The following is a 25,042-nucleotide window of genomic DNA, read 5'->3' as shown; positions in this document are numbered from 1 at the left end:
CTATGCCACCGTGCTGGGTGAGAGTAGTTACCCGCTCGGGTGAGAGGAGTTACCTGCTCGGGTGAGTGGAGTTACCTGCTTGGGTGAGAGGAGTTACCTGCTCAGGCGAGACGAGTTACCTGCTCGGGTGAGAGGAGTTACCTGCTCGGGTGAGTGGAGTTACCTGCTCAGATGAGAGGAGTTACCTGCTCGGGTGAGTGGAGTTACCTGCTCGGGTGAGTGGAGTTACCTGCTCAGATGAGAGGAGTTACCTGCTCGGGTGAGTGGAGTTACCTGCTCGGGTGAGTGGAGTTACCTGCTCAGATGAGAGGAGTTACCTGCTCGGGTGAGTGGAGTTACCTGCTCGGGTGAGTGGAGTTACCTGCTCGGGTGAGTGGAGTTACCTGCTTGGGTGAGTGGAGTTACCTGCTCGGGTGAGAGGAGTTACCCGCTCTGGTGAGAGGAGTTATCTGCTCGGGTAAGTGGAGCTACCTGCTCGGGAGAGTGGAGTTACCTGCTCGGGTGAGTGGAGTTACCTGCTCGGGTAAATGGAGTTACCTGCTCGGGTGAGTGGAGTTACCGGCTCAGGTGAGTGGAGTTACCCGCTCGGGTGAGAGGAGTTACCTGCTCGGGTGAGGGGAGTTACCTGCTCAGGTGAGGGGAGGTACCTGCTCGGGTGAGGGGAGGTACCTGCTCGTGTGAGAGGAGTTACCTGCTCAGGTGAGTGGAGTTACCTGCTCGGGTGAGTGGAGTTACCTGCTCGGGCGAGAGGAGTTACTTGCTCTGGTGAGAGGAGTTACCTGCATCGGGTGAGCGGAGTTACCTGCTCGGGTGAGCGGAGTTACCCGCTCGGGTGAGGGGAGTTACCCGCTCGAGTGAGGGGAGTTACCCGCTCGGGTGAGTGCAGTTACCCGCTCGGGTGAGTGGAGTTACCCGCTCGGGTGAGTGGAGTTACCCGCTCGGGTGAGTGGAGTTACCTGCTCGAGTGAGTGGAGTTACCTGCTCGGGTGAGTGGAGTTACCTGCTCGAGTGAGTGGAGTTACCTGCTCGAGTGAGTGGAGTTACCCGCTCGGGTGAGAGGAGTCACCCGCTCGGGTGAGTGGAGTTACCCGCTCGGGTGAGTGAAGTTAACTTCTCGGGTGAGTGGAGTTACCAGCTTGGGTGAGTGGAGTTACCCGCTCGGGTGAGAGGAGTTACCTGCTCGGGTGAGTGGAGTTACCCGCTCGAGTGAGTGGAGTTACCTGCTCGAGTGAGAGGAGTTACCTGCTCGGGTGAGTGGAGTTACCTGCTCGGGTGAGAGGAGTTACCTGCTCGGGTGAGAGGAGTTACCCGCTCGGGTGAGTGGAGTTACCTGCTCGAGTGAGTGGAGTTAGCTGCTCGGGTGAGTGGAGTTACCTGCTCGGGTGAGTGGAGTTACCCGCTCGGGTGAGTGGAGATACCCGCTCGAGTGAGTGGAGTTACCCGCTCGGGTGAGTGCAGTTACCCCCTCGGGTGAGAGGAGTTACCTGCTCGAGTGAGTGGATTTCCCTGCTCGGGAGAGTGGAGTTACCTGCTCGGGTGAGACGAGTTACCTGCTCGGGTGAGTGGAGGTACCTGCTCAGGTGAGTGGAGTTACCCGCTCCGGTGAGTGGAGTTTCCCGCTCGGGTGAGTGGAGTTACCTGCTTGGGTGAGTGGAGTTACCCGCTCGGGTGAGTGGAGTTACCCGCTCGGGTGAGTGGAGTTACCTGCTTGGGTGAGTGGAGTTACCCGCTCGGGTGAGTGGAGTTACCTGATTGGGTGAGTGGAGTTACCCGCTCGGGTGAGTGGAGTTACCTGCTCGGATGAGTGGAGTTACCCGCTCGGGTGAGTGGAGTTACCCCCTCGGGTGAGAGGAGTTTCCTGCTCGAGTGAGTGGATTTCCCTGCTCGGGAGATTGGAGTTACCTGCTCGAGTGAGTGGATTTCCCTGCTCGGGAGATTGGAGTTACCTGCTCGGGTGAGTGGAGTTACCCGCTCGGGTGAGTGTAGTTACATCCTCGGGTGAGTGGAGTTACCTGCTCGGGTGAGTGGAGTTACCCGCTCGGGTGAGTGGAGTTACCTGCTCAGGTGAGTGGTGTTACCTGCTCGGGTGAGTGGAGTTACCTGCTCGAATGTGAGGAGTTACCTGCTCCGGTGAGTTACCTGCTCAGGAGATGGTGGCAGTCTTGGCAGCTAACTTACTGCTGCCCTGCTAATATGATCAGAGACAGTGAGTGCGGTGTATTAGTGAAGGTAAGGCGAGGCTTTCCTGTTGTTCCTTGGATAAATGTCGCATCAGGTGTGATGCTGAGCCCCTCACACAGAGCAGAAAAATCCCGGTCTCCATCCCAGACATGTACTGTTTGGGCTGATCTCACCTAGCTCTCTTTGAAGCCTCTCCTGGGAGGGATTCTGGGTGGAGGAGGGGATTGTGCCTCAGTACCAGCTGGTGGCAGCATTAGTCCTCGATGGGGGTTGCAGGACATTCTCAAAGCTGGTGTTATGGGAGATTTAGTGCAGGTGGGATCAGACTACATATTGGGAGGATCCTGGCACCTGTGCTTAAATGTCCAGCGATGTCTCCAGTGAAAGCCCAGGTAATCCTAGACCAGATTAATCGTGTTCCCGTCTCTATTCCAGGGCCGGTGCCCGTACGGCTGGTGAACGGTAACAACATGTGCTCCGGGAGAGTTGAGGTCTATCGTAAATCTGTCTGGGGGACCGTCTGCGACAATGGCTGGGATGTAAATGCAGCGAGCGTGGTCTGCAGACTGTTGAATTGTGGGACGGCCCTGTCAGCAACAAGACCCGCCTACTATGGAGAGGGGACTGGGGACATCTGGTTGGATGATGTGAGGTGTAACGGGACAGAGCCTGCCCTCGATCAGTGCTCTGCAAACCCATCGGGTGTCAATACCTGCAACCACAGCAAGGACGCCGGAGTTACCTGCTCGGGTGAGTGAAGTTACCCGCTCGGGTGTGTGGAGTTAACTGCTCGGGTGAGCAGAGTTACCTGCTCGGGTGAGCGGAGTTACCCGCTCGGGTGTGTGGAGTTAACTGCTCGGGTGAGCGGAGTTACCTGCTCAGGTGAGTGAAGTTACCCGCTCGGGTGTGTGGAGTTAGCTGCTCAGTGATTTGCCTGCTTGGGTGAGTGCGTTTGTCTTGGCGGGTAACTTACTGCTGCCCGGATACTGTGATCAGAGATAGTAAGAGAGGGCTATTAGTGTGAAGATAAAGGGAAGGTTTCCAATTGTTCTATGGTTAAATGTCTCACCAGTGTGGTACTGACGCCCTCACACAGAGCAGGAAAGGCCCAGGCTCCATCCATGGCCTATGCTGTGTGAGCTATTCTTACCTGGGTCTCTTGGAGGAGAGTCTCCTGGGAGGGATTCTGGCTCGATGAGGTGTCCGTGCCTCAGTACCAGGTGGTGGCAGCGTTAGTCTCAGATGGGGGCTGCAGGACATTCCAAAATTGGTGTAACAGCAGAGTTAACGCAGGTGGGTTCAGTCTGAATATTGGGAGGAGCCTGACACCTCGGCCCAAATGTCCAGCGATGACTCCAGTGAAAGTCCAGGTAATCCCAGACCAGGTTAACTGTGTTCACGTCTCTATTCCAGGTCCGGTGCCCATACGGCTGGTGAACGGAACCAACATGTGCTCTGGGAGGGTTGAGGTCTTTCGTAAATCCAACTGGGGGTCCGTCTGTGATGATGGCTGGAATCTAAACGCAGCAAGTGTGGTCTGCAGACTGTTGAACTGTGGGATGGCCCTGACAACAACAAGACCCGCCTACTATGGAGAGGGGACTGGGGACATCTGGTTGGATGATGTAAGGTGTCTTGGGACAGAGCCTGCCCTCGATCAGTGCACTGCAAACCCATCGGGTGTCAATAACTGCACACACCGCAAGAATGCCGGAGTTACCTGCTCGGGTGAGTGGAGTTACTGGCTCGGGTGAGAGGAGTTACCTGCTCGGGTCATTGCTTTTAACTGAATCCTTGTGTGTATTCGTTCTGAAACTTTTGCTATTTGGCCTGCTAGTCCATGCCTCTCAATTGTTTCTGAGGACTATAGTTGACTAGCCTAGGCCTCTGGGTGAAGAACCCCGGTCTCTAGGTGACTAGCCCAGGTCTCTGGGTGACCAGCCCAGGTCTCTGGGTGACCAGCCCAGGCCTCTAGATTACTAGTTCAGCTACTGGATTACTTGTCCAGTAACATATATTGGATTTGGAGGGAGTGCAACGCAGATTCACCAGATGATACTGGGTCTAACAGGGTTAAATTATGGAGACAGATTGTATATCCAAGGCTTGTATTTTGTTGAATACGGAAGATTATGCAATGATCTAATAGAAATGTTTGAGATGATTAAAGGATTTGTTAGGTAGAGAGAAACTAGTTTCTCAATGGGAGAGTCCAGAACAGGGGGGCCTAACCTAACAATTAGAGCAAGGCCGTTCAAGGGTGATGTCAGGAAGCACTTTTTCACACAAAGGGTAGTGGAAATCTGGAACTCGCTCCCCCAAAAAGCTGGGGGTCAATTGGAAATTTCAAAACTGAGATTGATAGATTCAATTTAGGCAAGAGTATTAAGGATTATGGAACCAAGCGGGGTAGATTTACTTAAGATGCAGATCAGCCATAATCTAATTGAATGGCAGATCAGGCTTGAGGGGCTGAATGGCCGCCTACTATTCCTATGTTCATAAACCCAATTTGTGCTGACCACAACTGGGCGGAGCCTAACATCTTAGGCCCAAATGTCCAGCGATGACTCCAGTGAAAGTCCAGGTAATCCCAGACCAGATTAACCGTGTTCCCATCTCTATTCCAGGTCCGGTGCCCGTACGGCTGGTGAACGGCACCAACATGTGCTCCGGGAGAGTTGAAGTCTATCATAACTCTGTCTGGGGGACCGTCTGTGATGATGGCTGGGATGTAAATGCAGCGAGTGTGGTCTGCAGACTGTTGAACTGTGGGACGGCACTGTCAGCAACAACAGCTGCCTACTATGGAGAGGGGACTGGGGACATCTGGTTGGATGATGTGAGGTGTCTAGGGACAGAGCCTGCCCTCGATCAGTGCACTGCAAACCCATCGGGTGTCAATAACTGCAACCACAGCAAGGACGCCGGAGTTACCTGCTCAGGTGAGAGGAGTTACCTGCTCAGGTGAGAGGAGTTACCTGCTTGGGTGGGCGGAGTTACCTGCTCGGGTGAGAGGAGTTACCTGCTCGGGTGAGTGGAGTTACCTGCTCGGGTGAGCGGAGTTACCTGCTCGGGTGAGCGGAGTTACCTGCTCGGGTGAGCGGAGTTACCTGCTCGGGTGAGAGGAGTTACCTGCTCGGGTGAGAGGAGTTACCTGCTCGGGTGAATGGAGTTACCTGCTTGGGTGAGTGGAGTTACCTTCTCGGGTGAGAGGAGTTACCTGCTTGGGTGAATGGAGTTACCTGCTCGGGAGAGTGGAGTTACCTGCTCGGGAGAGTGGAGTTACCTGCTCGGGAGAGTGGAGTTACCTGCTCGGGAGAGTGGAGTTACCTGCTCGGGTGAGAGGAGTTACCTGCTCGGGTGAGAGGAGTTACCTGCTCGGGTGAGTGGAGTTACCTTCTCGGGTGAGTGGAGTTACCTGCTCGGGGAGTGGAGTTACCTGCTCGGGTGAGTGGAGTTACCTGCTTGGGTGAGTGGAGTTACCTGCTCGGGTGAGTGGAGTTACCTGCTTGGGTGAGTGGAGTTACCTGCTCGGGGAGTGGAGTTACCTGCTCGGGTGAGTGGAGTTACCTGCTCGGGTGAGTGGAGTTACCTGCTCGGGTGAGAGGAGTTACCTGCTCGGGTGAGCGGAGTTACCTGCTCGGGTGAGTGGAGTTACCTGCTCGGGGAGTGGAGTTACCTGCTCGGGTGAGCGCAGCAGTCTTGGCAACCAATTTCCTGCTGCCCTATGATTGGAGATGGTAAGTGAAGGGTATTAGTCTGAAAGCAAATGGAGGGTTTCCAAATGTTCAATGGGTTAATGTCGAACGAGATGTGGTACGGAGAAACTCACACAGAGCAGGAAAGGCCCAGACTCCATCCTTGACCTGTGCTGTATGAGCTGATCTCTTCTGGTGTGTGATGCTGAGCCCCTCACACAGTGAAGGAAAGCTCAGGCTCCATAGCCTGTGCTGTGTGAGCTGATATCAACTGGGTCTCTTGGAGCAGTGAGTCTCCTGGGAGAGAGTCTGGCTCGATGAGGTGCTTGAGCCTAACTACCTGGTTATGGCAGCATTAGTCCCGGATGGAGGCTACAGGGGATTCCTGTAAAGTCTGTGGGTTGTTTAGTTAATTAATACACAGACTCCAAGAGTAACTTAAAACAGGACTTTACTATTCGAAGGTCAGGGCGAATCTGCCCAATAAATCCTGACACAACACTTATATACTGGTGTGGTCGCCGTCGGTATTACAGTATACAGAAGCCAAACAAAGTAGTGCCACACCTAAAATAGTTCTCTTAAAGGTGAACGGTTACATACAATAGTTCTCTTAAAGGTAGACGGGTACATACACTACAATCCTCCCTTTTTAGCTTACAACATACTTATTCCCCATTAAACATAACATATAATCAACTTCATGTAAAATAATTCACAGATATGGTCTCTGCGGGAAACAGTTCACAGATTCAGTCTCTGTGGGAACAGTTCACAGATTCAGTCTCTGGTCTTGACTCGGTCCGAACAACATCTCTGTGGTGTAGCCGGTTCACATTTCTAGCGTGACTCATCCAATAGTCTTTCCCTTGGCCTAACAGCTTGAACTTCCGTCCTGCTGAACCAGCAGTGCTGACTTTTACAAACAGCTGGACTGCCTTGGTAATTTTTCCTACTTTCCAACTGATTTGGCCCCCTTCGTAGGGCCCACGTGCATGATCTGATAGAAGTGATAATGATTTAGATGGTTATCGTCTTCTGCTTCGTCTTTTTCTTTTCTGCTTCTTGGAGACTCTCGGGGCTCCCTTATCCTTATCCGCTGCCAGCTGTAGCGCCACCATCTCCCTATGTTCCTTAGACTTTAAGTGCTTCATCCTGATTTCTGCACTTTGGGAGTTTTCATCACAAGCTGGGCAGACCAAGTCATCGTAATATTCCGTGTCACTCAACAGGTCATGGTAATATTCGGTGTCGTCCTGAGCGAGAGGGCCTGCTACTTCTTCCTTACCCAACTGGACATTAGCCGACTGTTGTTCCCTCCCTAGACATCTTTCCTGAAGAGACTTCTTCATGCGTTCATATTCATCCCGCTCTTCCTGGGTTTCCTGCCAATCCTTCACTAATGACCTCATTTGTGATTCCAATACTTCCCCTTCCATCGGGGATTGATTGATCGGGCTATTCAATCCTTCTACTGGAGCAGCTGTTTCAACATTCTTTAGTTCACATTGACGTGATTCAGCGTACTTTCGGCAGCCCTGTAAAATCTGTGTTGCAACCTCAACTATTCCCCAAACTTTTGAGAGCTCCGAACCCCTTCCCTTTGAAGATTGAAGCTCGTGTTCAAATGGTTCCCATTGCAGAGTCTTGTCTCTCAGCATATGAAGGAGTTGGCTGACCGTTAACTCTTCCACGGGGACCTTGTGGATCAGAGTCTTCTCCATTTCATCCACCTTTTCCTCCAATGCTTTCACCTTTTTTTCCTCTTGTACTTTGGCTTTAAGCGCTCGGAGAAGTTGCACCTTGATGCTCTCTAGCTCATGTTCAGGGGCCATTCTTACAGTCTCTGTGTTTCTTACAGTTGCCTTTTCTTTCACTGAAAGAATTCCCAGTTGAATCTGTTCTTCAAGTTGTTGAACCTCGGTCATTGCCGCCTCATATTTGTCTTGGGTTTCCTTCAATATTTTTATGAGTTCTTGGACATCTTGACTTTCATGTTCTGCCATGTCTTTCACCTCTAATTTCTCATCTATGGATGGAACTTCTACCGATGAGCCTGTCTTGGCCTTGAGCTCATCAAGAATTTCCTGCAGCCTTTGGACTTCTTGCTCATGTTCAACCTTTAGTTGCTCATATGCTTCCACTGAAACTAGCTTTTCGGAGGTTGCCAAGTTAACCCCCTCCAGGATTCTAGCCTGGGCCTGTTCATACTGTTCCTTCAACTTCTCAAACTCTGCTTGTAAGGAGTCGTAGAGAAGAACTGGAATAAAATCCTGGCTTCCTGAAGATTCCTCTTCATTTGCTTCTTTCTGCAAATATTCTAACTCCTGAACATCATAAGGGAGATGTGATCAGTGATTGGTCACGATGGCTCTATGGTCGCTCTCTGCCTGAGCTAGTTGCTTCTGTTGTCTTTCCAGATTCTCCCATTCGGTGTCATAGAACTTTTTCATTGTTTTCATCTCTTGTACGAGATGGTAACTCAATTGTTCTAATTGTTGTCGTAATTTGAAATAAAGTTGAGTCCGAGCTCGGTGTTCTTCCGTCATGGATATGTCCTTAAACTGAACAGACTCAGAATTCTCTGTCAAACTATGTTGTCGTTGTTCAGTGGAGATCTGTTCTGAAACTTTGTTCTTCTCTGGAGCATAAGCCTTTCTGCATGCCTTCGTTTTTCCAACCTTAGTCGGCAAGTCCATTTTAGCCTTGTCTTTCACATTTGGGTTGGTCTTATCGTCATCCGATTCAGAATCTGAGCTGATTGTCTGCACCGAGTCCTCACTCGTTATGGCTTTTAGATAGTGCCATTCCATGTCTATTTTCTTGATCCACTCCCGTCCTAGAAGTGGTGGTCCTCCCTCAGGTAGTACGTATAAGTTCATTCTTGGGTGTTCTTTACCCCTATCTCTCACCTTGACTCTTATCTTTCCCATGGGGTATACTTTATGCCCCGTGTATGTCTGCAATACGAACTTGGTATCTCTTAAGGGTATATGTGAGAATAGCTGGTGGTAATCCCTTCGATTTATGACTGATAGAGCTGATCCAGTGTCCAACTCCATTTTCACTTGGACTCCAGCTATTTTTAGCATGACCCAGATAGTTTGTAGGTCAGCTTCCTTACTCACATTGTGAATTCTCAGACTACCCAGCTCCTGGCCGTTTGGGTCTGAGTCCGAATTCTGTTCGTCTGAACTCTTCTCAGCCACCTTGTGTACCTTGTTGTACTTTTCCTGTGATGGCTTCCTTTGGTTGTTGGTCCTTTGGTTGTTGGTCTTCTTCCCTGACTGGCATACCTTATCTATGTGACCCAGTTTGCCACATTTCCTACATTCCTGGTTCTTAAATCAGCATTGGTTCTGGTCGTGTGTTGTCTTCCCACAACGATAGCATTTTGTTGTTGTCGAGGTAATTTGATCCACACTGAGTGCCGCTGTCTTTAGCTGCATTTCCGCAGTTCCCTTCGCTGTGGCTTTGTGCGATGCTGCAATAAGGACAGCCCTGTCAAGTGTAAGGTCGTTCTCTTCGAGTAGTCGCTTTTGCATTCCTTCCTTTGCCAATCCGCACACGAACTTGTCTCGCAATGCCTCTGTCAGATTCCCTCCAAACTGGCAGTATTTCGCTAGTCTATGCAGTTCGACCAAGTATTCTGCGTTGCTTTCGTCTTTCCGTTGCGTTCTCGCATAGAATTTGAATCGTTCCGCCAACATCAACGGTGTGGGGTTCAAGTGATCCTTCAGAACAGCCACAATATCATCGAAAGTCTGATCCATCGGTTTAGCTGGTGATAGTAGATGCTTCAAGAGCCCGTATGTCTTCGCGCCCATCGAGTTTAGCAAGGTTATAGCTTTGTCATCTTCTTCTATTTTATTGGCCTCACAATAGATCTCAATGCGTTCCACATACGTGGCCCAGTCTTCTACCTCGGAATTAAAATCGTTGATGTTACCACGCTTAGGCATCTTCCTCTCTTCCTGATAAACACCACGAATTATTTCTTTAAAATTTTTTTTTTTTTTTCAAGATGGCGGTTCTCGCGAAAATGGCGGTTTCCCGCGCTTATCTTCTCTCCCCGCCCACTTCAATGGCGGTTTCCCGCTTCTGTCTTCTTCCCCGCCTAATGGTGGCTTCCCGCGTTTCTTCCCTGGCGGAAGGGGTACACTTTCCCCACGGGCGACGGCCGCTGGCTTTCAGGTTCACAGCCTGCGCGTCGGCTTCAGTGCTTTCCCTTTTCTCGGCAGGGCAACCTGCACTGGGTACACCCCATTGACGGTGAACAGTTTCAGCCGCTGGGCTGGCTCTCGCTCAGTTCCCCTTGCTCGGGCTCTGTCTCTCTCCCGCTCGCTCGGCTCCCAATCGCTCCTCCCAGCCCTCTCGCAGTCCGGTGCTTCCCTCCCCGGCTGCGGCTGAGTTTATCTCTTCCCGCACCTACGTTCCCGGTCGCAGCGCTTCGTGGCTTCGGTCGCTGCCCGGCCTTTTTCGCCAGTCGTGGTCTAGCTGTCTCACGACGCTGTTGCGTCCCCCAGCCTGTCTGTACCGCAGCTTCCTTGCTCCACGCTGCCCCAGTCTCAGCGCCTCTGCACCTGACTTCTGTCCAGCTCCTTTCCCCCTCGACTGTGGTCGAGTGCACCGCCCTTATCCTCTGGTTATTCTTTTTGCTTTCCCTTACTCACAGTCACCGTGGCCGCCTTGCTTCTCGTGCTGATCGGCTCACTCCTCACCGTGGCAGAAGGGACAGTCAGTGCCTGTTGCTGATGGAAGTCTTTGTCTCTAAATTCTTCCTCCTTTCTAGTTCTGCAGCCTCGAGTTTTCTCCCAGCAGAACGACGAGGGCAGTTGCCTCTTCTCGACGCTCGTTAACTGCTTCGGAAGTATTGTTGCCGCAGGGTACGATCGGACTCGTCGCCACTGTAAAGTCTGTGGGTTGTTTAGTTAATTAATACACAGACTCCAAGAGTAACTTAAAACAGGACTTTACTATTCGAAGGTCAGGGCGAATCTGCCCAATAAATCCTGACACAACACTTATATACTGGTGTGGTCACCGTCGGTATTACAGTATACAGAAGCCAAACAAAGTAGTGCCACACCTAAAATAGTTCTCTTAAAGGTGAACGGTTACATACAATAGTTCTCTTAAAGGTAGACGGGTACATACACTACAATTCCCAAAATTGATGTTAAGGGAGAGTTAGCGTAGGTGGGATCAGTCTGGATATTGGGTGGAGTCTGGCAGCTGTGCTCAAATGTCCAGCAATGACTCCAGTGAAAGCCCAGGTAATCCCAGTCCAGATTAACCGTATTCACATCTCTATTCCAGGTCCGGTGCCCGTACGGCTGGTGAACGGAAATAACATGTGTTCCGGGAGAGTTGAGGTGTTTCGTAAATCTGTCTGGGGGACCGTCTGTGACAATGGCTGGGATGTAAACGCAGCGAGTGTGGTCTGCAGACTGTTGAACTGTGGGACGGCCCTGTCAGCACGGACTGCCGCCTACTATGGAAAGGGGACTGGGGACATCTGGTTGGATGATGTGAGGTGTCTTGGGACAGAGCCTGCCCTCGAGCAGTGCACTGCAAACCCATCGGGTGTCAATAACTGCACACACAGCAAGGACGTTGGAGTTACCTGTGCAGGTAAGTGGAGTTACCTGCTTGGGAGAGCGGGGTTAGCCGCTCGGGTGAGAGGAGTTACCAGCTCGGGTGATAGGAGTTATCCGCTCGGGTGAGCAGAGTTACCTGCTCGGGTGATGGGAGTTACCTGCTCGGGTGAGAGGAGTTACCTGCTTGGGTGAGAGGAGTTACCTGCTTGGGTGAGAGGAGTTACCTGCTCGGGTGAGCGAAGTTACCTGCTCGGGTGGGCGGAGTTACCCACTCGGGTGAGAGGAGTTACCCGCTCGGGTGAGCGGAGTTACCGGCTCGGGTGAGCGGAGTTACCCGCTCGGGTGAGTGGAGTTACCCGCTCGGGTGAGAGGAGTTACCCGCTCGGGTGAGCAGAGTTACCTCCTCGGGTGAGAGGAGTTACCTGCTCGGGTGAGCAGAGTTACCTGCTCAGGTGAGAGGAGTTACCCGCTCAGGTGAGCAGAGTTACCTCCTCGGGTGAGAGGAGTTACCTGCTCGGGTGAGCAGAGTTACCTGCTCAGGTGAGAGGAGTTACCCGCTCAGGTGAGAGGTGTTACCTGCTCAGGAGAGCGCAGCAGTCTTGGCAGCTACCTTACTGCCACCCTGCTACTATGATGGGAGATAGTGAGTGAGGGGTAGTAGTGTGAAGGTAAAGGGAGGGTTTCCAATTGTTCTGTTGATAAATGTTGCACCAGGTGTGGTACTGAGCCCCTCACACAGAGCAGGAAAGGCCCAGGCTCCTTCCGTGGCCTGTGCTGTGAGAGCTGTTCTCACCTTGGTCCCTTGGAGGAGTGTCTCCTGGGAGTTATTCTGGCTCGATGAGGCGTTCGTGCCTCAATACCAGGTGGTGGCAGCATTAGTCTCAGATGGGGGTTGCAGGACATTCCCAAAGCTGGTGTTACGGGAGATTTAGTGCAGGTGGGATCAGATTACATGTTGGGAGGATACTGGCACCAGTGCTCAAATGACCAGTGATGTCTCCAGTGAATGTTCAGGTAATCCCAGACCAGATTAACCGTGTTCACGTCTCTATTGCAGGTCCGGTGCCCGTACAGCTGGTGAACGGCACCAACATGTGCTCTGGGAGAGTTGAGGTCTTTCGTAACTCCGTCTGGGGGACCGTCTGCGACAATGGCTGGGATGTAATTTCAGCGAGTGTGGTCTGCAGACTGTTGAATTGTGGGATGGCCCTGTCAGCAACAAGAGCTGCCTACTATGGAGAGGGGACTGGGGACATCTGGTTGGATGATGTGAGGTGTGACGGAACAGAGCCTGCCCTCGATCAGTGCTCTGCTAAACCATCGGGTGTCAATACCTGCACACACAGCAAGGATGCCGGAGTTATCTGCTCAGGTGAGTGGAGTTAACCGCTCGGGTGAGTGGAGTTACCCGCTCGTGTGAGAGGAGTTACCTGCTCGGGTGAGTGGAGTTACCTACTCGGGTGAGAGGAGTTACCTGCTCGGGTGAGTGGAGTTACCTGCTCGGTTGAGTGAAGTTACCTGCTCGGGTGAATGAAGTTACCTGCTCAGGTGAGTGGAGTCACCCGCTCGGGTGAGCGGAGTTACCCGCTCGGGTGAGTGGAGTTACCCGCTTGGGTGAGAGGAGTTACCTGCTCGGGTGAGAGGAGTTACCTGCTCGGGTGAGTGGAGTTACCTGCTCGGGTGAGTGGAGTTACCTGCTCGGGTGAGAGGATTTACCTGCTCGGGTGAGTGGAGTTACCTGCTCGGGGCAAAGGAGTTACCTGCTCGGGTGAAGGGAGTTACTGTAGTGTATGTACCTTGAAGAAGGAACGATATTCTTCAGCCCCTGTATACTGCAGTACCAGTAGTGACCACCTCTGTATATAAGCCTGTGTAGTAACTTTGTATAGTAGTTCCAGTTTTGTCTCCATTCAGTAAACACCTGTTATAACCAACTTCTGCAGTCCGTGTCTCAATTACACACGGACATTACATTGGCGACGAACAGGTCCGAACTTACCTACAGTTCTGCACCACCTCACGGGGATCCATCCCTGAAGTGAAGTTATTAGAGGTCAAAGCCAGAAGGAAGAAACCCAAAAAGAAATACAAACAAACAGAAGAAACGGACGTCGACCGTGGGCAACCGCCCTCTGATTCATCGAATTCGAAGATTTGCAGGAGAGGCTGTCGAGAGCTGGGCTTGGTTCTCCAGTCTATGGTGTTCCAGCTAATCGGGCTGGTGGCAGGTAGTGCACTGATCCTTCCTGGGCTGCGGCGGGCTAGAGCTCGATCAGGTGGCTTTTCAACGGGGCCAAGCAGCGTTGTCGGGAAGAGGAGAGAGAGAGAGAGGGTGGAGCACACAGGGCGCGGCCGGTGCTATGAAGCCGGGCAGCGTACAGACCCGAGAAGAGGGAGGAAAGTGTCCCATAGGGTCTGCTCTGATGACAGGAACAGTAATTAAAATAAAAGAAAAAGAAATTAGAAGCGCAGAAAGCCGCGAGGAGCTGCAGTTTGCCACGGGGACCATGGAGAGCGGCGTTGACAGCAGCCCGGGGGGAAGCGCGCGAAGACCATAGGGCGTCACCATCAAGGCATAAAAACGCCAGCAACAGTGTTGGCAGCAGCGGAAAAGACAGAAAGCGCGGGAGGCGCCATTTTGTTCAGTCGGGGAAGAAGGCAAAGCGTGGGAGGCGCCATGTTGTTCAATCGGGGAAGAAGGCAAAGCGCGGGAGGTGCCATCTTAGATCTCCAAGATGCCGAAGACTGGCAATATCACTGCCTTCGATAATGAAATAGAAGACTGGACCACGTATGTGGAAAGAGTCGAAGTACATTGCAAGGCAAATGAAGTAGCTGATGAGAAAAAGGCATCGGTACTACTAAACTTAATGGGCGCAAGAATGTACGGCCTATTGCGGAACCTGATCACTCCAGTCAAACCGATGGAGAAGAGTTTTAATGAAATTGTTGATATCCTACTGGAACACCTAAATCCTACACCGCTGCTGATAGCAGAAAGATTTAAATTCCACAAGAGAAATCAGCATAAAGATGAGAGCAATGCTGATTGCCTTACGGAACTACGCAAGCTATCAAAGCACTGCCAGTTCGGAGCAGGACTGGCAGATAACCTACGGGACAAATTTGTCTGTGGACTCCTGAGTGAAGGAACCCAGAAGAGGTTACTCTCAGAGAAAGAACTGACGCTAGATAAGGCTTTCAGCATGGCAGTATCGTACGAAGCAGCAGCAAGGGGAGCTGCGGAAATACAGCAAAAGCCACAGGAATACAGCACCCATGAAATGACACGGGGATTTGAAAAATGTTATCGCTGCGGCAGAACAACCCATGAGCAGAAGGACTGCTGGTTCAAGGACAAAACATGCAGGCAATGCGGAAAGATGGGACACATTGCACGAGTTTGCAGGTCCGGGAAGAAGACTAACGACAACACAAAGACTACTAAGGAAAAGTACAGGAAAGTACAAAAGATGACCGACAGTAGTTCCGAAGACCAGAAGAGCGATAGTGAATCCGGGAACAAGAGACTAAGCTGTCTCAAACTACACAACGTAATTGCAAAAGAGGATCACCGAACCATTTGGGGTCACCCTCACGATAGCAGGGTCCCAAGTCAAAATGGAATTGGATACAGGATCAGCCCTGACCATCATGAATCGACGAGACTATGAGCGGCTATTCTCACACATACCCCTGAAAGACACATCCATTGTCTTGAAGACATATACGGGGCAGAAAGTGTACCCCAGAGGGAAAATAAGGGTGCCTGTTGAATACAACGGCAAGGAAATACAGAAATTGTATCTGTACATACTGCAAGATGGTGGACCACCGTTATTGGGACGTGAGTGGATCAGAAAGATAAGTTTAAACTGGCACTCCATTCAGGCACTGACTGCGGCTGGTAAAAAGGATGATGACGTCACACCTGGACGATTGTCAAAAATCTTAGCTAACGCTAAAGAGGTATTTCAACAAGGACTGGGAACTCTTAAAGGCGTAACCGCTTCGATAAAAATAGAAGAGAATGCAATTCCCAAGTTTTTCAAAGCAAGACCGGTACCGTATGCAATTCGCCCAGCCATCGAGGCAGAGCTGGAGAACCTGGAGAATGCAGGCGTGTTATCTAAGGTAGACTGGAGCGAGTGGGCGACACCCATCGTTCCTGTCATGAAGAAAACGTTAAACAATAAGTCTGAGGAGCCAAGGAAGGTTCGCATCTGTGGGGACTTCAAGGTGACTGTGAACCCAGTCCTTCACACAGTACAGTATCCTCTTCCGAGGATAGAAGATATTTTCGCCTCACTATCTGGAGGGAAACGTTTTCCAAAAATTGACCTAGCGCAAGCATATTTGCAGATGGAGGTTGAAGAATCCTCTAGGAAATATCTCACGATAAACACTCACAAAGGTCTTTACCAGTATAATCGACTGGTATTCGGAGTAGCATCAGCTCCGGCTATATGGCAAAGAGTGATGGAACAAGTCCTGCAAGGGATTCCGGGGACTCAGTGTTACTTGGACGACATCCTAGTGACAGGTGAAAATGACAGTGAACACCTTGCCAACCTAGAGCAGGTGCTCACTAGACTATGAGAACATGGGCTATGAGCCAATCGCCCCAAGTGCGAGTTTTTTAAGAAACAAATATCGTATTGTGGCCACGTGATTAATGAAGAGGGGTTACATAAGTCCCCTGACAAAATTGAAGCGGTAGTTAAGGCTCCAGCACCTGAAAATGTGTCGCAACTGAGGTCATTCCTCGGATTGGTGAATTACTACCATAAGCTTTTGCTGAATTTGTTCACAATTCTGCACCCACTGAACGCCCTGCTACAAACTGGAGTAGCATGGAAATGGAGCGATGAATGTAAGTGGGCCTTTCAGAAGTGTAAAGGCCTGATCACTTCAAGAGAAGTATTGGCTCACTACAACCCATCACTGGCGTGTGATGTGTCTCCCTATGGCGTTGGAGCGGTACTGTCACATAAATTCCTTGATGGTTCAGAGAGGCCGATAGCTTTTGCGTCATGCTCGTTAACTTCAGCTGAGCGTAACTACGCCCAGATTGACAGAGAGGCCCTCAGCCTGGTGTGGTGGGTGAAGAAGTTCAATCACTACCTGCACGGACAGAAATTTACTCTACTAACTGATCATCAACCTCTTGTCTCCATTTTCAACCCAAAGAAGGGCGTCCCGATAATGACAGCACAACGGCTACAGAGGTGGTTCCTTTTCCTAGGGGCACACCAATATGACATAGAGTACAAAGGAACTAAACAGAATGGGAATGCTGATGGATTGTCGCACCTACCGTTGCCGACGGTGGAAGAAGCACCTGCAGTGGATCCTGTGGAGATATTCCACTCGACCATAGTCAAATGTCTACCTGTGACGAATGCAAACATAGAAAAGGAAACACGAAATGACCCGACACTCTCCAGGGTCTATGATTTAACGGTGAAGGGATGGCCAGCACATGGCGAACCACTGTTGCCAGCATTCTCACCGAGAAGAGAACAGCTGTCAGTGTGCCGAGGAACCTTGATGTGTGGATCCAGAGTCGTAATTCCACCCAAATTGAAGGATAGAGTGCTCAATGAGCTTCATGAGGGTCATCTGGGTGGGGTAAAAATGAAGAACTTAGCCAGAGCGTTTGTGTGGTGGCCAGGAATCGATAGGGAAATCGAAGAGATGACCAAGAGCTGTACAGGATGCCAGAAGGTCCAAAACGCCCCACCACAAGCCCCTCTACATCCATGGGAGTGGCCCTCATCTCCATGGCAAAGGGTACACATTGATTTTGCTGGTCCATTTATGGACTCGATGTTTTTAATTGCGGTGGATGCACATTCAAAGTGGCCAGAGGTAATAAAAATGTCCTCAACCACCACAGAAAAAACTATCACAGTCTTACGAACCATATTTGCCAGAAATGGGCTGCCTGAACAGATTTGCTCTGACAATGGACCACAGTTTGTGTCTGAAGAGTTCCGGAGGTTCTTAAAGAACAATGGTGTTAAGCATTACAAATCCGCCCCATATCATCCAGCCACCAATGGATTGGCTGAGAGGTTCGTTCAAACATTCAAGAAGGCTATCAAGGCAATGTGTAATGAAGATATACCTCTACAACACAAGGTGGACAACTTCTTGTTTGCCTACCGGAATGCGACACATGCGGTTACCAACCAAACTCCAGCCATGATGTTCTTCAATCGAAGACTAAGATGCCGCTTGGATTTGGTTAAGCCAAACATCAGAAGAGATGTGGAGAACAGGCAGTTTCAGAATATGAATGAAAGGCCAACCAGGAGTTTCAAGATAGGTCAACCAGTTTTGGCCCGGGACTACCACACAGAGAAATGGCAGCCAGGAATGATCTGCACACGGCAAGGACCTCTAATGTATACCGTGGACGTTGGAGAGAGCATTGTAAGATGTCATGCTGACCAGATTCTAGAGTCATTGGAAAACGTCAAATCTACACCACGATCCTATACACCTGGTGATGAAACCGAAGTACCAATTGCATCTACCTCAGAATCGGTGATATTGGAAGCAGACAAACCAAACAACGACGTTGATCCCGAATCAACTTTGCCAGAAGAACCTGATACCCCAAAGAGGCGTTATCCAGACAGAATCAGGAAGCCTCCTCAAAGACTGAATTTATAATTGATTAACTTCACCTAATGTATATAGCAACTGTAATTGTAAATATGTTATTTAATTATTAATCGAATGTTATGTACTGTTTAGCTAAAAGGGGAGGAATTGTAGTGTATGTACCTTGAAGAAGGAACTATATTCTGCAGCCCCTGTATACTGCAGTACCAGTAGTGACCACCCCTGTATATAAGCCTGTGAAGTAACTTTGTATAGTAGTTCCAGTTTTGTCTCCATTCAGTAAACACCTGTTATAACCAACTTCTGCAGTCCGTGTCTCAATTACACACGGACATTAAAGTTACCAGCTCGGGTGAGCGGAGTTACCCGCTCGGGTGAGAGGAGTTACCCGCTCGGGTTAGTGGAGTTACCTGCTCGGGTAAGAGGAGTTACCTGCTCGGGTAAGAGGAGTTACCTGCTCGGGTGAGAGGAGTTACCTGCTCGGGTGAGAGGAGTTACCTGCTCGGGTGAGAGGAGTTACCTGCTCGGGTGAGAGGAGTTACCTGCTCGGGTGAGAGGAGTTACCCGCTCGGGTGAGGGGAGTTACCTTCTCGGGTGAGAGGAGTTACCTGCTCGGGTGAGAGGAGTTACCTGCTTTGGTGAGCGGAGTTTCCCGCTCGGGTGAGCACAGTTCCCTGCTCGGGTGAGTGGAGTTCACTGCTTGGCTGAGCGGATTACCTGCTCGAGAGAGTGGAGTTACCAGCTCGGGTGAGCGGAGTTGCCCACTCGGGTGAGCGGAGTTTCCCGCTCGGGTGAGTGGAGTTAGCTGCTCGAGTGAGTGGAGTTACCGGCTCGGGTGAGTGGAATTAGTTGCTTGGGTGAGTGGAGTTAGTTGCTTGGGTGAGTGGAGTTACCCGCTCGGGTGAGTGGAGTTAGCTGCTTGGGTGAGTGGAGTTAGCTGCTTGGGTGAACGCGGCAGTGTTGGCAGCTTCTTTACTGCTGCCTTGCTGCTATGTTCAGAGAGCGAGAGTGAGGTGTGTTAGTGTGAAGGTAAAGGGAGGATCTCCAATTGTTCTTTTGGTACATGTCCCAGCTGGTGTGGTACGGAGCCCGTGACATATGCAGCAGGAAAGGCCATGGTTCCATCCCCAGCTCGTGCTGTGTGAGCTGTTCTCACCCAGTCTGTGATACTGAGCCCCATACACAGAGCAGGGAAGGCCCAGGCCCATTCCCCGGCCTGTGCTGTGTGAGCAATTCTCACCTGAGTCTCTTGGGGGAGTGCGTCTCCTGGGAGGGATTCTGGCTCGATGAGGTGTTCTTGGCTTAATGAGGTGTTCGTGCCTCAGTACCAGGTTGTGGCAGTGTTAGTCCCAGATGGAGGCTGCAGGACATTCCCAAAATTAGTGTTACGCGAGTGATTGTGCAGGTTGGATCAGTCTGGATATTGGGAGGAGCCTGACACCCAGGCCCAAATGTCCAGCGATGTCTCCAGTGAAAGTCCAGGTAATCCCAGACCAGATTAACTGTGTTCACATCTCTATTCCAGGTCCGGTGCCCATACGGCTGGTGAACGGGACCAACATGTGCTCCGGGAGAGTTGAGGTCTTTCGTAAACCCGTCTGGGGGACCGTCTGTGATAATGGCTGGAATGTAAATGCAGCGAGCGTGGTCTGCAAACTGTTGAACTGTGGGACGGCCCTGTCAGCTACAGGAGGCGCCTACTATGGAGAGGGGACTGGGGACATCTGGTTGGATGATGTGAGTTGTCTTGGGACAGAGCCTGCCCTCGATCAGTGCACTGCCAACCCATCGGTCGTCAATAACTGCACGCACAGCAAGGACGCCGGAGTTACTTGCTCAGGTGAGCGGAATTCCCTGTTCGGTTGAGAGGGGTTATCTGCTCGGGTGAGCGGAGTTACCTGCTCGGGTGAGTGGAGTTACCTATTCGGTTGAGAGGGGTTATGTGCTCGGGTGAGCGGAGTTACCCGCTCGGGTGAGAGGTGTTACCCGCTCGGGTGAGAGGTGTTACCCGCTCGGGTGAGAGGAGGTACCTGCTCGGGTGAGAGGAGTTACCTGCTCTGGTGAGCGGAGTTACCTGCTCTGGTGAGCGGAGTTACCCGCTCGGGTGAGAGGAGGTACCCGCTCGGGTGAGAGGAGGTACCCGCTCGGGTGAGAGGAGTTACCTGCTCTGGTGAGCGGAGTTACCCGCTCGGGTGAGAGGAGGTACCCGCTCGGGTGAGAGGAGTTACCCGCTCGGATGAGCGGAGTTACCCGCTCGGGTGAGAGGAGTTACCCGCTCGGGGAGCGGAGTTTCCCGCTCGGGCGAGAGGAGTTACCCGCTCGGGTGAGAGGAGGTACCCGCTCGGGTGAGAGGAGTTACCCGCTCAGGTGAGAGGAGTTACCCGCTCGGGTGAGCGGAGTTTCCCGCTCGGGTGAGAGGAGTTACCCGCTCGGGTGAGAGGAGTTTCCCGCTCGGGTGAGAGGTGTTACCCGCTCGGGTGAGAGGAGTTACCCGCCCGGGTGAGAAGAGTTACCCGCTCGGGTGAGAGGAGTTTCCCGCTCGGGTGAGAGGAGTTTCCCGCTCGGGTGAGAGGAGTTTCCCGCTCGGGTGAGAGGAGTTACCCGCTCGGGTGAGAGGAGTTACCTGCTCGGGTGAGAGGAGTTACCTGCTCTGGTGAGCGGAGTTACCTGCTCTGGTGAGCGGAGTTACCCGCTCGGGTGAGAGGAGGTACCCGCTCGGGTGAGAGGAGGTACCCGCTCGGGTGAGAGGAGTTACCTGCTCTGGTGAGCGGAGTTACCCGCTCGGGTGAGAGGAGGTACCCGCTCGGGTGAGAGGAGTTACCCGCTCGGATGAGCGGAGTTACCCGCTCGGGTGAGAGGAGTTACCCGCTCGGGGAGCGGAGTTTCCCGCTCGGGCGAGAGGAGTTACCCGCTCGGGTGAGAGGAGGTACCCGCTCGGGTGAGAGGAGTTACCCGCTCAGGTGAGAGGAGTTACCCGCTCGGGTGAGCGGAGTTTCCCGCTCGGGTGAGAGGAGTTACCCGCTCGGGTGAGAGGAGTTTCCCGCTCGGGTGAGAGGTGTTACCCGCTCGGGTGAGAGGAGTTACCCGCCCGGGTGAGAAGAGTTACCCGCTCGGGTGAGAGGAGTTTCCCGCTCGGGTGAGAGGAGTTTCCCGCTCGGGTGAGAGGAGTTTCCCGCTCGGGTGAGAGGAGTTACCCGCTCGGGTGAGAGGAGTTACCTGCTCGGGTGAGGGGAGTTACCCGCTCGGGTGAGAGGAGTTACCCGCTCGGGTGAGAGGAGTTTCCCGCTCGGGTGAGAGGTGTTACCCGCTCGGGTGAGAGGAGTTACCCGCCCGGGTGAGAAGAGTTACCCGCTCGGGTGAGAGGAGTTTCCCGCTCGGGTGAGAGGAGTTTCCCGCTCGGGTGAGAGGAGTTACCCGCTCGGGTGAGAGGAGTTACCCGCCCGGGTGAGAGGAGTTACCCGCTCGAGTGAGAGGAGTTTCCTGCTCGGGTGAGTCTCCTGGGAGGGAGTCTGGCTCGTCGAGGTGCTCGAGCCTCACAACCTGGTGGTGACAGCGTTAGTCTCGGATGGGGGCAACAGAACTTTCCCAAAATTGATGTTACGGGAAAGTTAGTGCAGGTGGGATCTGTCCGGATATTGGGAGGAGCCTGACAGCTGGGCCCAAATGACCAGTGAAGACTCCAGTGTAAGTCCAGGTAATTCTAGACCAGATTAACTCTGTTCACACAAAATTCTGACGAAGGGTCATCGTCCTGAAACGTTTCTCTCTCCACAGATGCTGCCTGACGTTCTGAGTATTTCCGGCATTTTCTGTTTTTATTTTTAACTGTTCACATCTCTATTCCAGGTCCGGTGCCCGTACGTCTGATGAACGGTACCAACATGTGCTCCGGGAGAGTTGAGGTCTATCGTAACTCCGTCTGGGGGACCATCTGTGACAATGGCTGGGATGTAAATGCAGCGAGTGTGGTCTGCAGACTGTTGAACTGTGGGATGGCCCTGTCAGCAACAAGAGCTGCCTACTATGTAGAGGGGACTGGGGACATCTGGTTGGATGATATGAGGTGTAATGGGACAGAGCTGGCCCTCGATCAGTGCTCTGCTAACTCATGGGGAGTGAATAACTGCTCACACAGCAAGGACGCCGGAGTTACCTGCTCGGGTGAGTGGAGTTAGTTACATGCTCGAGTGAGAGGAGTTAGCTGCTTGGGTGAGCAAAGCTACCCGCTTGGGTGAGTGGAGTTCCCTGCTCGGGTGGCCGGAGTTACCTACTCAGATGAGTGGAGTTACCTGCTCGGGTGAGAGGAGTTCATAGCAAGAGGATTCGAGTACATAGAAACATAGAAGATTGGAGCCGGAGTAGGTCTTTTGGCCCTCGAGCCTGCTCCGCCATTCAATGAGATCATGGCTGACCATCCAAATTCAGTACCCTGCCCCTGCCTTCTCCCCATATCCCGTGACCCCTTTAGCCTTAAGAAATATATCTAACTCCTTCTTGAATATATTTAATGAATTGGCCTCCACTGCCTTCTGTGGCAGAGAATTCCACAGGTTCACCACTCTCTGGGTGAAGTAATTCCTCCTCATCTCTGTCCTAAATGGCTTACCCCTTATCCTTAGACTGTGACCCCGGGTTCTGGACTCCCCGGCCATCAGGAACATCCTTCCTGCATCTAGTCTATCTAGTCCTGCTAGAATTTTATAAGTTTCAATGAGATCCCCTCTCATTCTTCTAAACTCCAGCGTGTATAAGCCCAATCGACCCAATCTCTCCTCAATCGTCATTCCTGCCATCCCAGGTATCAGTCTGGTGAATCTTCGCTGCACTCCCTCCATGGCAAGAACATCCTTCCTCAGATAAGGCGACCAAAACTGCACACAATACTCAAGATGTGGTCTCACCAAGGCCCTGTACAACTGCAGCAAGACATCCTTTTTCCTGTAATCGAACCCTCTCGCTATGAAGGCCAACATACAATTTGCCTTCTTAACCGCCTGCTGCACCTGCATGCTTACATTCAGCGACTGGTGCACAAGGACACCCAGGTGTCGTTGCACTTCCCCTTCTCCCAATTTATTGCCATTCAGATAATAATCTGCCTTCCTATTTTTGGCACCAAAGTGGATAACCTCGCATTTATCCACATTATACTGCATCTACCATGCTTCTGCCCAATCACACAACCTGTCCAAACCATACTGGAGTTTCTCGGCATCCTCCTCACAGCACACACACCCATCCAGCTTTTTCTCATCTGCAAATTTGGAGATATTAAACTAGTTCCCTCATCTAGATCATTTATATATATTGTGAATAGCTGGGGTCCTAGGACCGATCCCTGCGCTACACCACTAGTCACTGGCTGCCACTCGGAAAAAGACCCATTTATTCCAACTCTTTGCTTCCTGTCTGCCAACCAGTTCTCTATCCAAGTCAGTACCTTGCCCCCAATCCCATGTGCCTTAACTTTACACGCTAATCTCTTATGTGGGACCTTATCGAAAGTCTTCTGAAGGTCCAAATACACCACATCCACTGGTTTTCCCTTATCTATTCTACCAGTTACACCCTCAAAAAATTCCAGTAGATTAGTCAAGCACGATTTACCTTTTGTAAATCCATGTTGACTTTGTCCGATCCTGTCACTGTTTTCCAAGTGCTCTGCTATTACATCTTTTATAATGGACTCTAGCATTTTCCCCACTACCGATGTCAGGCTTACCGGTCTTTAATCCCCGTTTTCTCTCTACCACCTTTTTTAAATAGTGGGGTAACATTAGCTACCCTCCAATCCATGGGAACTGTTCCAGAGTCTATCGAATTTTGGAAGATGACCAGCAATGCATCTACTATTTCTAGGACCACCTCCTTAAGTACCCTAGGATGTAGATTATCAGGCCCTGGGGATTTATCGGCCTTCAATCCCATCAATTTCCCTAACACCATTTCCCTACAAATACTGATTTCTTTCAGCTCCTCCCTCTCATTAGACCCTATGCTCCCTGACATCTCTGGGAGGTTATTTGTCTTCTCCTTTGTGAAGACAGAACCAAAGTATGTATTTAATTGGTCAGCCATTTCTTTGTTCCCCATTATAAATTCCCCTGATTCTGACTGAAAGGGACCTACGCTTGACTGCACCAATCTTTTTCTCTTCACATATCTATAAAAGCTTTTACAGTCAGTTTTTATGTTCCCTGCAAGCTTACTCTCATATTCTATTTTCCCCCTCTTAATTGATCCCTTTGTCCTCCTTTGCTGAATCCTAAACTGCTCCCAATCTTCAGGTTTACTGCTTTTTCTGGCCAATTTATATGCCCTCTCTGATGCGCTATCAATTACTCATAAAAGACTGAGAGTTAAGAGAGTAACTAAAGGCTTTTATTAACAAAAGAATGAAGGTCTGCCTCGAGTGGTCGACCGGTCCAGAAATACAAAGGGCTGGGGAGCAGTCACCTTTATACTAGGACTTGTGGGAGGAGTCAGCCGAGGCATGTCCAGGCATGTACACAGTGGAATACAAACAGTGGTTTACCACATTCACCCCTTGTTTAAAATTGTGTCCGGCGGGGTGAAGTGTATTAAAAGTTAGTGTATTGGAGTCTCTCCGGAGGTCTTGTCTGCCGCTGTGATCGGCGTGGCGACGGCAGGGGTAGTGGAGCTTCCGGCGTCGAGTCCTGCGTGGGCTGTGGCACAGGCGTGTCGTCCTCGTAGATGTCGAGCGGGTCGCGGGGCCCAGGCCTGCCGTCTGCTGGGGCTGGATATCGGATCGTGGGGGGGGGGGGTGGTAGTGAGTAGTGGGTTACTGCAGCCCCCGAGGGTGCAAGGTCTCTTATGGAGACTGTGTCCTCCCGCCCGTCTGGGTATGCAATGTAAGCATACTGGGGGTTGGCGTGGAGGAGGTCGACCCTCTCGACCAGGGGGTCC

At 51.5% G+C, this 25,042-nt stretch overlaps 1 protein-coding gene across 1 annotated transcript in view; it reads left to right on the top strand.

The window, feature by feature from the left end:
* The window catches only part of LOC147095568 (scavenger receptor cysteine-rich domain-containing protein DMBT1-like), a 185,314-nt gene that overhangs the window by 87,230 nt on the left and 73,042 nt on the right, over positions 1-25,042 (top strand). Inside the window, exons 9-15 of the mRNA XM_085973662.1 lie at positions 2,617-2,931; positions 3,595-3,909; positions 4,812-5,126; positions 11,202-11,516; positions 12,540-12,854; positions 19,641-19,955; positions 21,962-22,276. Coding sequence (XP_085829788.1) covers positions 2,617-2,931; positions 3,595-3,909; positions 4,812-5,126; positions 11,202-11,516; positions 12,540-12,854; positions 19,641-19,955; positions 21,962-22,276 — 2,205 coding nt within the window. The remainder of the gene's footprint in view (positions 1-2,616; positions 2,932-3,594; positions 3,910-4,811; positions 5,127-11,201; positions 11,517-12,539; positions 12,855-19,640; positions 19,956-21,961; positions 22,277-25,042) is intronic.

This window comes from Somniosus microcephalus, unplaced genomic scaffold (assembly GCF_052327205.1).
Source record: "Somniosus microcephalus isolate GS21.2 unplaced genomic scaffold, FLI_Smic_1.0 unresolved_chr1, whole genome shotgun sequence".
NCBI classification, from domain to species: domain Eukaryota; kingdom Metazoa; phylum Chordata; class Chondrichthyes; order Squaliformes; family Somniosidae; genus Somniosus; species Somniosus microcephalus.
Note: the sequence above shows the minus strand (reverse complement) of the source record. Positions and strands in the feature narration are given on the sequence as shown.